General features: G+C 41.6%; 1 protein-coding gene across 7 annotated transcripts in view; it reads left to right on the plus strand.

The window, feature by feature from the left end:
* Eri3 (ERI1 exoribonuclease family member 3) overlaps window positions 1-12,369 on the plus strand; it is a 133,958-nt gene that overhangs the window by 68,612 nt on the left and 52,977 nt on the right. For all 7 annotated transcript variants that reach the window (XM_023724144.1, XM_004639210.2, XM_023724140.1 and 4 more), the window contains one exon: window positions 6,389-6,461. In XM_023724144.1, the coding sequence (XP_023579912.1) occupies window positions 6,389-6,461 (73 nt within the window). The remainder of the gene's footprint in view (window positions 1-6,388; window positions 6,462-12,369) is intronic.

Genomic DNA, 12,369 nt, shown 5'->3' on the forward strand with positions numbered 1-12,369 from the left:
AGCCTTCTTTAAAGAGGGCCCCTTGCATTCATGAAGCTGAAGGAAGTTTTGATTTGGTGGAAAAAATCACATTCCTTTTTATGGCCAGGACATAATTGGGTCTTTTCTATTGGCCATCAGTGATGTCATTCCGACCCTCATAAAGAAGGGGAAATCACACCTGTGGACTTGGTGCATAAAATTTCATTGGGCAACAGTAATAAGCATGACCAGATGATGTTTGGGCAGTTGGGGAGCTTTGTGCCCAGTGAATCCAGCTGCATGGAGACTTGGGCACCATAAACTTGTGTGCATGTTCATGCCCACAGGCTAGTCCAGGGCCCACTGCCAGTGGCTCTTTTCTTGGGATCGGAATCTGGTAGGAACTTGTAGCGTTCAGATCCTTTCTTTGTGTTAAAGAAACTTTTGCCTTCTCTTTTCTAAATTGGTGGAACCATATATACACTGGTTCCTACTGATTCTAGCCCAGATTCGTGGGAACCTTGAATGAAGGTATAACCTTGAGTTGTGAGCATTGTCCTGCCTGCCTCTCCTAGGCCTATGCTTTACCTTCCTAGGGACTGTCAGGAGTGCTGAATGAACCTGGACTGCTGGTGCTTGTATAGTCAGAAGTCTTAAATTTCATTTCTACTTCTGTTCTCGATTGTGGTATGATTGAGCAAATCCTTTTATTTTTCTCTTGGAGCTTCATTTTCCTTTTTTGTGTAGGGAATGATGACTACTCTGACTCACCTTGCTTGAAGAATTCATCTCTTCATGCTGTCTCAGGAGGACAGGGTGATGCAGTAGAGATGTGTGCCTATCTTTCCATGAGGAGTTCAGGCTGTGGCTTTGGCTTAGTCTCTCATGAGGATTGGCTAGGGATCTCCTATATTTATACTGCGTATGTGTTGGAGTCACAGAAGTGGGGCCATTCAGTGGACGCTCAGCAACTTGAATGCCTATCAGTGTATCTGCATACTGAATGTGTACCTGGGCTAGATCAATAATCCTTAATCCTTATGTGCTTCAGTCAGACATAGAGTAAAAATGGCACTCAGGACTGCTGCTGAACTTTATTTAGATTTGGATGAGTTTCTAGCCTGGAAATCTGGTTTGTCCTCAGTGTGGCCTCTCTGTTATAGGTCCACCTTGAGTCCTACTGAGTGAAAACCTTCCTGACTGGTTGGCAATCCTGCTGATGAGGGAACCTGTCCCCCCCACCTCCCTAGCCAGAGCCAGTAGGATTCTTAGCTTATGTTAATTAAAAGAGTCGAGAGATTCTTAGGTTAGCTAAGGAAATATATGTGCTTCCTGCCTTTTGGTGGCTGATCTGCCTGTGCTATTCCTGCCTGTAGTGGACCCCTTTGCTCTTACACCGTAAGGTGATTTTTCTAAAGTAGCTGAGTTCTGCATGTATTTGTTCAAACACCATGAACAAGGAACATGAAAGATAGAAGGGAAAAAAATTATTCAAACAGAGTAGTTTTGCTTTTCAGGCAACCACACTGTAGCTCCAGTGTGGTCACCTGTCATCCTTGAAACCCTTGCCTGATTTCTCACATTCTTGGTCCTTTGTCCCACCTGGGCATATCTGGGGATACATCTTTATCTTCTTGGCCTCAGGCAGAATTACTGTTCTAGAAAACTGACTGGTTATAGTTAATGTCACTGTGCCACTTAGATATCTGAAAGGAAGCTGTTCTGAAAGTAAGATATCTTGGATCATATAAAAGTAGATCCTAGAACTGGGCATGGTGGCATATGCCTATAATCCCAGTACTCAGGAGGCTGAGGCAGGAGGAGCACTGTGAGTTCAAGGCCAGCCTGAACTGCATAGCCAGACTCTTGCTTAAAAACCATCCCCTCACCACACAACCTGAAACATGGAGTTCAGCTTTCTGTTAGATAGGTATTTAATATATGTTCATGGGGACATAATTTGTGTCTTGCTGCTGGGTGGCTCTGGACCACCATTGGCACATACCTGCTTGTCCCATCAGGCAGCATGGGATAGTCCTGTCAGGTGGTAAAAGCTGGTGGGGATGTGTTAAAGGGTCATAGAGGGAAGGCTGGATGCCCTTCAACTTTCTGGGCTGAACTAATCATTTCAACTGGATTCTTATAGCCAAATTTTGTAAAAAAAAAAAAAAGAGTGTGTACTCGTGGTCTGTTTTTCCTTGTCTCCCACTCTTCAGTGCTCTTCAAGCTGCCTCTGCTGTCCCCTTCCTGCCTGTCATCATCTCTCACTAAGAGCTCTTATTCTCTCCTCATTGACAAGTCCCCTGGAGGCTGCTTAGCCTTTGTCTTGTGTGACTACTCTGTGACACTTGACACAAATGACCTAATTTTAAGTTTAAAAATGTGTTCTATGACAAGGGCAGCATGCTTTCTCAGTTTTGGCCACATGAAGTGGGATCTAAAGAGCACGTGTAGGCTATAAGCCTTAAGTGTCTGATACCCTTTAAATGTCTGGGACCTGCTTCTAGGGATTGGGGTGTATTGGGATTGTGGGCCCTGAAGTGTGGCATGTTCTCTCATGGGAAGGAGATGAGGGAACTCTGTGGGAAGCTTTTGAGGTTCTCAGATCTTAAAAGAGTTTCTCAAGGAAGAGAGAGAAATCTTATTCTCTTTAATTTCTAAAGACATGTACCTCAGACTCAGGAATGGAGTTGTGGGAAGACAGTTTTTTGTTTTTGTTTTTTTCTTTTAAAGAAGGATGTTCTAAAATTGAGTGAAAATTTAAAGTGGGTTGCTGCTTATGTGTGGTGATGGGGTAGAGGTAGTTTCATTTTAGCTCAGTAAAACTTCTAAGACATTGGCATGGACCCTCTGCCCACTGTGCCCTTACTCTTCTAAAGTGATCTTATTACTCTCATGGCTTTAAATTTACTTAAATAACATCCATGGCTCAGCAGTTTATATGCCACTAGTCCAGCTGTCTTCTGAAGTTGGATATTTAGGTGCTTCTTGGGTATCGTTGCATTGCCAGCTGTCTCTTGGGCATCTCAGACTCAGCAGACATTGAGTGCTTCCCATGTTGATACATCCCCAAATCCTGGTCCTTCCAGAATTTACCAAGGTAGAAGCAGTGGAAACAATCTACTATAGTTTGGGCAGTGAAGTGTACATTACATGCAGAAAATTTAAAACCAGTGACAAAACTGACCAAGTATAGCCTCTCTGGGGTCAAATATATTTCTTTGGCACCACTTCCTACTTCGTATTTATCCTATAGCAAGATGTTAACTGTCTTTTTTTTTTTTTTTTTTTGCGGAACCGGGGATTGAACTCAGGCCTTTGCGCTTGCCAGGGAAGCGCTTATTCCACTGAGACATCTCCCTGGCCCTTAACTGTCTTATAATATGCTGTAATACAATACCTTTGAGTGGATAATTTATTATTATTTATTATTATTATGTTTTGAGACAGGGTCTCACTAGGTAGTCTAGGCTGGCCTTGAAATAAAAATTACAGTAATCCTCTTGCCTCAGCCTGCCAAGTGCTGGTATCATAGGCATATTCCATCATGTGCAGTGAGACTGGGAAATTTATAAAGACCAGAGACTAATTTCTCTAGAGGTTGGGAAGTCCAGGATGGAGGAGGCTTGTATCTAGCAGTAGCCTTCCTGCTATATTTTTCCATTATGGAAGGCAGTAAGGACAGAGGTTGTGGGAGGAAAGGACGAGGGAGAGGGAAAGGCTGAACTCATCCTTTTATCTGGAATCCACTCATTTTATTATTTACCCACTCTTGTGATACAGTAATCTTGACCACCTCATAAAGGTCCCACCTCTCAATTCTGTTGCATTAGGGATTAGCATTAGGGATTAAGTTTCAACACATGGACTTTGAGGGGCACATTCAAACTATAGCACTATCCAGGCTGTAAACCTTTGACATGACAGATAGGCAGACAGTCAGACAGACAGACAGACAGACAGACACACACACACACACACACACACAGACATCCTGGGGTCCCAGCACCCTCTTCATTGGCATGTCCTCAGTGGCTTCTCCTCCCCCAAGTGGGCCCTACCTCCTGCAGGTTCCACCTCTTCCCAGTGGTGCCACAGGCAGGAGACCAAGCCTTCAACATGCTTTTGATTGAGACTTAGAATTCACATTCTAGCAGCCTCACCTCCCAGCAGGTCCCCAGGTCCGTCCTTATGGCTCTTCTGTTTCCTACCACTGTCTCTGCTGCTGCTGCTGCCTCTTGTCTCCTGGCTACCACTTAGCGTTTGCATTGCATTATGTTGTTTTTGCTGGCTGCAGAACAGTCTTGGTAAATCCCAGCTCCTGAGAGGCTCTCCACTGCCCATGGCCAGTTCTCTTAGAAAGAAAACACCCTGATCTTTCCTCATCCATGCTCACACATCTCCACACTCCAAATTTGTGCTGCTTCTTTAAAAAATTAAATTTATTGGTACATTTTAGATTACATAATGATCATATTCATCATAGAGAATTTCTACCTGTACATGAAATATCTTGATTCTTTTTTCCCATCCCCCTTCCCTTCTTTCAATCCCTCTTCCCCTCTTTATTTATAAAGCTTTGTTTCCATTTTATTCTTCTTTTCTCATTTTTAATTTTTTCTTCTTTCCTTTCTCCTTTCCCTGTCCTCCCTCCCTAATACCCCTTTCCTTTTGAATAATTTCTTTATATTTCCAATTTGTATTATATATTTTGGTCCTTATTTATAGTTTCAGTTTCTCACACCAGAGAAACAGTGCAGTACTTACACGTGTAAGATTTATTGTACTTAAGAGTATGATCTCAAGGTGTATCAACTTAGCTGTTTATCTCAAGTTTATCCTTCTTTATGGCTGAGTAGCACTCCATTGTATATAATCATATCTTTTTCCATTCCTTGGTTGATGGAGATTTGGACTGTTTCCAAGATTTGATGCTGCTTTTTTCTTTCACTGTCCATTCTTCTGGACAAATTTTATGGACAGTGGTTAAATCTTTATGTCATTTTATGGACAGTGGTTAAATCTTATTTTTTGAACCCTAAATTCCTGACCTTGTTAGACATTATATATTTTTGGTTGAGTTTATGTGGGCAGAATAACACATTACCTAGAGGGGAGGGAGTTGGTAAATTATAATTTAAAAACAAGAACAAAACCTTAGTTGGCTATTTTGTTTATTTTGGTACCAGCAATCAAACTCAGGACCTTGCACTTGCCAGGCAGGCACTGTGCCACTGGGCTATATCCCCAGCCCCAAACCCTTGGTTTAAATTCTGACTTCTTTCTTTCTTTCTTTCTTTCTTTCTTTCTTTCTTTCTTTCTTTCTTTCTTTCTTTCTTTCTTTCTTTGTCGTCGTCATCTTCGTCTTCTTCGTCATCGTCGTCTTCGTCCTCTTCTTTGTCTTCATCGTCGTCGTCTTCTTTGTCTTCTTCGTCTCCTTCGTCTTCTTCGTCTTTGTCTTTTTTTGAGACAGGGTCTTGCTCTGTAGTTCAGGCTGGCTTTGAGTTCACTTTGTAGCCCAGGCTGGTCTTGAATTTGCAGTGATCCTCCTAACTCAGCATCCGGAGTACTCCGGTTATAGACATGTACCACTAGGCCCGGTTCCTACTTAGCTTTCTGCATGGTCCTTTTTTATTTTTTAAATCTGAGATAAGCCCACAATGAGAGCCTTAAAGGTGAGCTGAGACCCTGCCTGTCCCTATGTATTATGTGCTCTTTCTCTTCTCCTGTTTGCATTTCTGCCTCCCTGCTATAATAAAAGGATAGCAGATTGGTCTGCTGGAAAGAACATGGACTTTGGAGTGAGATGGAACTGGGTTTAGTTTTTGGCACTGTCCACTTTTTAGCTTTGAGACCTCAGATAACTTCTCTGACTCTTATTTATTTATTTATTTATTTTTGTGAGGTGTACATAACCTCATAGATAGATGTACCTACCTCACAGCATTATTTTTTTAAGATTAAATGTGAAAAATATAAGTAAAGTACTTAGCTTGCTATAGACCATAAGGAAATAGCTGCTGGTATTTTTATCGGCAGCATCTCCAGACGCTGGTGCTTGGGTTTGATGTCTTGTTCGAGGGCCTGGTGTCTGGTGCAGAAGTTAGGGTCCCTTTTTGGATGTGATGGTATCAGTGGCTAATAGTTTGGTCTTTTTTTAAAAATTTTTTTGGTCTTTTTGAGACAAGGTCTTGCTATGCAGTTCAGGCCAGCCTTAAGCTCACTTTATAGTCCAAACTGCTCTTGAATTCACAGTGATCCCCCAGCTTCAGCCGCCCGATAGCTGGGGTTATAAGTGTGCACCACCACACCCAGCTTTGGTCTTTAAGGTCTGTTTGCCTTGAAGATTTAATGAAGTCTCTGTTTTAAGACTCCATACATGGAACATGTGTTGTGCCCAACTTGTTCTCTCTTCCTTTTCTCGTAGGCTCCCAGGCCAGTGCCAGTACTTGGGCTTGCCAGTGGCGGATTACTTCAAGCAGTGGATTAATCTGAAAAAGGTACTGTCTGAGCCCCACTGAGGGCTTTGCTCTGCTTCTCCTGTGCCTTAGAGTTCCCCTCCTCTCCCATCTCTTCTTCTTTTTTTTTCTTTTTGGCCTCTTTTCTTAAAATCCCTTGTTCTTCTTTCCTATTCAGTATGTACTAAAATGTTATTTTTTGGAATGGAGAGCTTCCTGGGGACCAGGTTGCTGGGTGAAATGTGACATTGCCTTTTGTGGTGTCACAGAGACATGCACAGTGATGCTAGTTAAGGGGATTTTTCCATGGATCTTAGTCAGATATGATCTCTGGGCTGAGATGCTTTCTTGCTAGGAGAGCTGTATTGCTAACTGAGCTTCCACAAAGTATTCTTCTTTAAGCTGTCCTGTGTTTGGTCTCTGAGCCTTCTGACTAGTTTCCCTCTAGATGGGATGCAGAGCACGTTCTGATTCACTTGAGTTCCACTTAACCTCAGCAGGCCCTTGTTCCTGTCAGAAATGGCTAAAGAAACTAGAGCCTAGGAGGATACTGGCTCTAGTGCAGCACTAAGGACCTGGAGAATTGGCAGAGACTGTGGGCTAGGAAGGACCCTGGATAGCTAGCATAGTGGCTGTACTAGAGAATGACCCATTTGGAAAACTAGTGTTTTGGTGTACTTCCTAGGTAAACAGAGAAAGCTTATGTAGGAATAGATTCCTTAGGTCCTTGCTTTAGATGGTTCCCTGCTTCTGGAGGCCAGTCAACAAGAAGATTCACGTCTATAAATAATTGTAGTAGAAGTACCATAGCCCTGGGGTAGTCTCAGAGACCTCATGTTACCAGTCAGCTTAGTGATTCCTGGGAAGCTGAAGGAGAGAGAACGTACTGTGGTTTGAGATGGTAGTTCCCAGAATGCTTAGAATAAAAGAGGCCATTGGAGGGTCAGGCTAGATGTTATGAGGATTTGGATCTAGAATTGGCTCCTCCAGGAAGGTGGCATATAGATACAAGGAGGAGAGAATGGTTTCTAGGGAGGAGAGCAGCATTCATTTAGTGTGTGTGTGTGTGTGTGTGTGTGTGTGTGTGTGTGTGACTGAAGCTAAGTGAGCATATGGAAGAAAAGTGGGGAGAGAAGGTATTGGAAGTGTTTGTTCCACAATGAGAATGTCTGTGGACTTATTTCCATGTTCTGTAAGCTCCTTTGCTTTCTCCCAACATTTAGATCCTGTGCACTTTGGCTTCTTTGTATACCTTGGTCCCATTCCCCTCTCCTACTGATCTGCCTTGCAGCTGTGCTGCTGCTTCTTATTACTTTTTATCTTTGGCTGAGGACTTGTCCTGCCTTTTTGGCCTGGCCTGTGGCCTTTCCTCTGCATGAGATGTCCTCCAGTCATCTTCAGCAGACATATTCCCTCTGGTTGAGGACTAATTCAGGTATCATTTCTGTTGAGCTTCTCTTGCCTGGAGGTTTTGGGCACATGGGATATCACTTAAAGCATTTGGAACTTAAGTCCATGTGTGTTTCCTTCTGACATGTCCAACTGGAGCAGAGGCTGTTGCTCTCTGTGTCCCTTCATGAGACCAGGGCTGAGTACAGAGTATGTGTACTGTGAATACTATAATTGCTGGCTTCCTGCCTCATCTTTGAGAACTAGCTCCACAGAGGTCCTCCATGGTGGGGCTCTGTGGGGATAAGCGTGCCTGTGAGGCTAGGCATGTACTTCTGGAAGACAGTATGCTAGCTGTCAGAGCTCATCTGAAGCTGCTTGCTGGCCTCAGCAAATGCAATGTGAAGGCCCGGCCAGGCGAGGCAGGCGCTGACCATGAACAATTACCCTGTGAAGTTCACTAGACTTTTTGGTATGTGGATAGCTCTCTGCCTCTAGGTTTCTTGGCGGAAAGGCAGGAGAGCAGCTGACCCATGTGGTAACATTGCCACTGAGGGCCACCTTTGTGCCACTGGGCCTTTGGAGGTGGAGGGAAGCTGTCCTGAGCATTCACCTTGGTTCTGTGCCAGATTAATGAGTTATAGAGGGAGAGAATAGATACAAGGGAAACGGAGAACTCTGTTCCCTTTTGGTCTCTGTGATTTCTTTCCATGAGGTGAATCAAACAGAATTGGAGAAAACAAGGGGCGTAATCCCTTCTTTTCTGGCCTCTGGCTACTTCATGTTCCAGGTGTGCAGCTCAGTGAGCAACTGTGGCTGAACTCAGCATCATATTTTCTAAGACCTCTAAACTGAGATATTGACCTTCACCTGTCCTCTCTTCTCCAGAAGTGGTATGGGCCACTGGAAAGAGCAGCTTTTCAACAGCCAGGTTTCTGTCTCCTACTTCTACCTGCCTCCCCACTAGCAGAGTGCAGCAAGCCAGTGTTTGCTGACATTTGGAATGCCATTGAATGATCTTAGACTTTTATTGAGCTGTCAGCTTAAAGAAGACTTGGGGGCCTGCTTCTAGCTCCAGGAGGTCAGAGCTGTCACTTAGGAACACACATGCATGGTCACTCTACACACATGCACACAACCATACATGTCCATATATTAATACACAGGAGTACCTGTGTGAGTGCCCCCAAGTAAGTACGCTCCAAATTTTATGTACATGTCATTACATATGACTTTGTATATTCACATAAATGTAGCCATCTGTGTAAATATTTGGAAAGATGTATAGCTATGAATGTATGAATATGTATACATATTCATAACATGCGAAGACATGCATATCTTTATCAATAAACATTTTGAGTGCCTTCTGGGTGCCAGGTACTGTGCTATGTTCTGGGGCTATATCAGAAAAGATGGGTATTGAGATTATTTTATTTCAGTCACATTGAGTAATACTGAACAGCTCAGTGTCCTGGATTGTATAATAATTTAGCAGGGTAGAGTGATGGGATAGTTTCCTGAGGAAGGATGTACAAGCTGAAATCTAAAGGTAGAATTGGCTAAGCACATGAGATAGCATAGGAGATAGCCTTAAGGTGAAAAGAAGCCTGACAGCTTCATAGAAGCCAGAGACAGAATTTTGTCTTTTGTTCACTATTCTATTCTGATCACTTTGAATGGATCACAGCACACAGATATTTAATCAGTATTTGTTAAATGAATGACTACCTAAAGCACAGTGAATGTGGAAGAGGAGAGTGGCATGAGATGAAGCCAGAGGGAAAGGCAGGAACTTGGAGACCACACTTTGATTTTGACCTTTATCGTTAGGGCAAGGGGAAGCTATTAAAGGGTATTAGACATAAGAGAGGCACCATCTGATTTGCATTTTTAAAAAGCTCTTTCTGGTTGCACTTTGGAGAGAGCTAAGAGCAGACATGGGAGACGAGCTTCTGGTTTTTCTTAGTGGGGGTGCACTTGGCAGTTTTTAGTAGGAGAAAGCATGTGGGTGACATTGCTGAACGTGTAGCATCCCCAGCCTGTTCACTGCCCCACTATAAATCATTTTACATCAAAAATGCTTCTTCTCCCCGCTGCGCATACATTTCTAGTGGACTAGATGGAGGGGAGTGGTGGAAGTACTATCCCTGGTTGAGAGTTAAGGAATTCGATCAATGCTGAAGATGGTAATTACTTGGACTAAACTGATAGCAGTGGGAAAGGTAGAGAAATAGACTGATTCTAGAATGTTAAATGGTATGGTCAGTTTTGCAGTAATACATCATATACTAGAAAGTCCCGGAAAGTCCCCATATAGAAAGTCTTTCAATAAAAATGTACCTAGGAATATAATGTTCAATCAAAAACTTCATCAGAAAACTACTTGTGACATGTTTATGGAAAAAGATAAGAATGTAATAATTTCACATGTTAAATGGTTAAGGAATACATAAATGCCACAATAAAAATAGTGCTTTACCTTGAAAAAGTCATGATAAACAACATGGTAAAAGTCACAAGTTTGTTCATAAAAATGGTCATAAGAAGGCTCAGCTTATTAGTTGTTGAAGTGATAGAAGATTATCTGAAATCAGATGGAAAGCTGTAACCAGATGGTGTGGTCTGTGTCACCGTAGTGCTCTCCAGGACTGGTAGGTGGGCATGTACACATTTAGAGTTCCTGAGTTTCTTTAGTATATCTGGTATACAGGATGACACATGAGCAAGTGCAAAAGTTGCATTCTCCTGAATTATTGTCTCATATATCAATTACATTGGAATAAATCTGCTCTTTCCAAAGAAGTGTTATAGCAGCACAAACTGTATAGTAGATAGGAAATGGTAATTGTAGCTGTGGTGGTGGGGGATGAAAAAGGAGACCAAGATGACCTCAGAGTTTATGATTTGAGAAACTAAGTGAATTAGGAAGAACTTACCAAAATAGTAGAAGAAGGAGAAGGTCTAAGATGAGGAGAAGATAAATTTAGTATGGGGCATGTTAAGTTAGATGCCTTTGAGACATTCTTGTGAAGCTGTTGAGGAAGAGGTTGAGTATGTAGGTCTGGGACTCAGGGGTGAAGTGTAGATAAGAGGCATTGATTTGAGGGGATTGGTGTGTAAGTGAATGACATTGCTAAAGGAGAGCTTATAAGGTGGGAGAAAAGAAAGCCTAGAATGGAACAAAAATAGCTGAGAAATAGCAGCATTACATAGAAGATGAAAAGTCGGAAATGGAGAAGACAGACTAGGCAGCAATAGTAATAATGTATTTATTTATAGATTATGTACTGTGTACTGGACCTGTTGTGTTGGTTTGTTTTCTGCTGCTGTAACAAGATACCAAAGAATGGGTAAACTATAAATGATAGAAGTTTGTTTGACTCATAGGGTACTCTAGTTCTGGGGTCACACATAATGAGAACCTTCTTGCTAAGTTATAATGTGGTGGAAGGCTTCTTATGGCAAGACAGTACAGGAGATGAAGGGGGAAGGAGAGTGAAACTCCCTCTTTTGTAGCTAGCCCATTTTTGTAAGAATGTTCATTTTGTATCTGTGTATTCAAAGTGGTTAGGATAGATATATAGTTACATTCTCTTAATGAATAGAGGGATTTGTTCTAATGTGTTTGTAAATAGGATATCAAGTCCGCATCTTGTACAGCAGTTAACCACTAGGAAGAATATATGCAATGTGTTACTTATTGAAACTGTCCTACCAATTTGATTTGAAACTGTCTCATTGCTATTTGTTTATCAATAAAATTATGGAAAAAATACAGAATAGTTTTAGTTTAACAATATTCCATAGTCTTCTGACCAACACTGAATACTTTCAGAAATTAACACAGTAGAAATGAAGTTACATTTTGCCACTGTCATGTTATTTTCTAACTTTGTGTTCATCTCATGAAACAAAAAACAAACTCATAAATTGATAGTGTACAGTACAATCTGTTGCTGTTTATATTGTGAAAATATTATATTGTTCCTTGCGTAGCATTTGCATCATCTAATACAATTATCTTTTGCATATATTCAGAAAAAAACTACAAACTAATTTCAGCAAATTGTGATGCTATGTGGCATTGCATCACTCATGGTAGTCACTTTGAGATCTAGAGTTTCTACTTTATAAGGGAAACATTGTGTTTTCTCATTAGCATCTCTCAACTTCTCCACCTACATGTGGCAACCTTCACTAAACTCTATTTCTTTAAAGTTGTTAAATTTAAATATTAAAATCAATACGATCTAGTTTAAAAAAAAAAAAAAGAATAGCTTTAATGCATTCTTCAGTGCCCCCAGCCCCTAATCACCTAAGTGCTGCACCTCTCTGCACCATTAGAGTGGCAATTACATTTCAGTGTTAAGTTTAGAGGGGACAGGTCTTCAAATTGTAGCACTTGTGCTGTCCACTAATACTTTATTCTAGTACATATGGCAATAGATTACTTGAAGTGTAGCTAGTATAAAGGAGGGACACATTTTAAAGTTTTCTTTCCTTCTTCTTCTTCTTCTTCTTCTTCTTCTTCTTCTTCTTCTTCTTCTTCTTCTTCTTC

Source organism: Octodon degus, unplaced genomic scaffold (genome assembly GCF_000260255.1).
Source record: "Octodon degus isolate 3935 unplaced genomic scaffold, OctDeg1.0 scaffold00107, whole genome shotgun sequence".
Taxonomy (NCBI): domain Eukaryota; kingdom Metazoa; phylum Chordata; class Mammalia; order Rodentia; family Octodontidae; genus Octodon; species Octodon degus.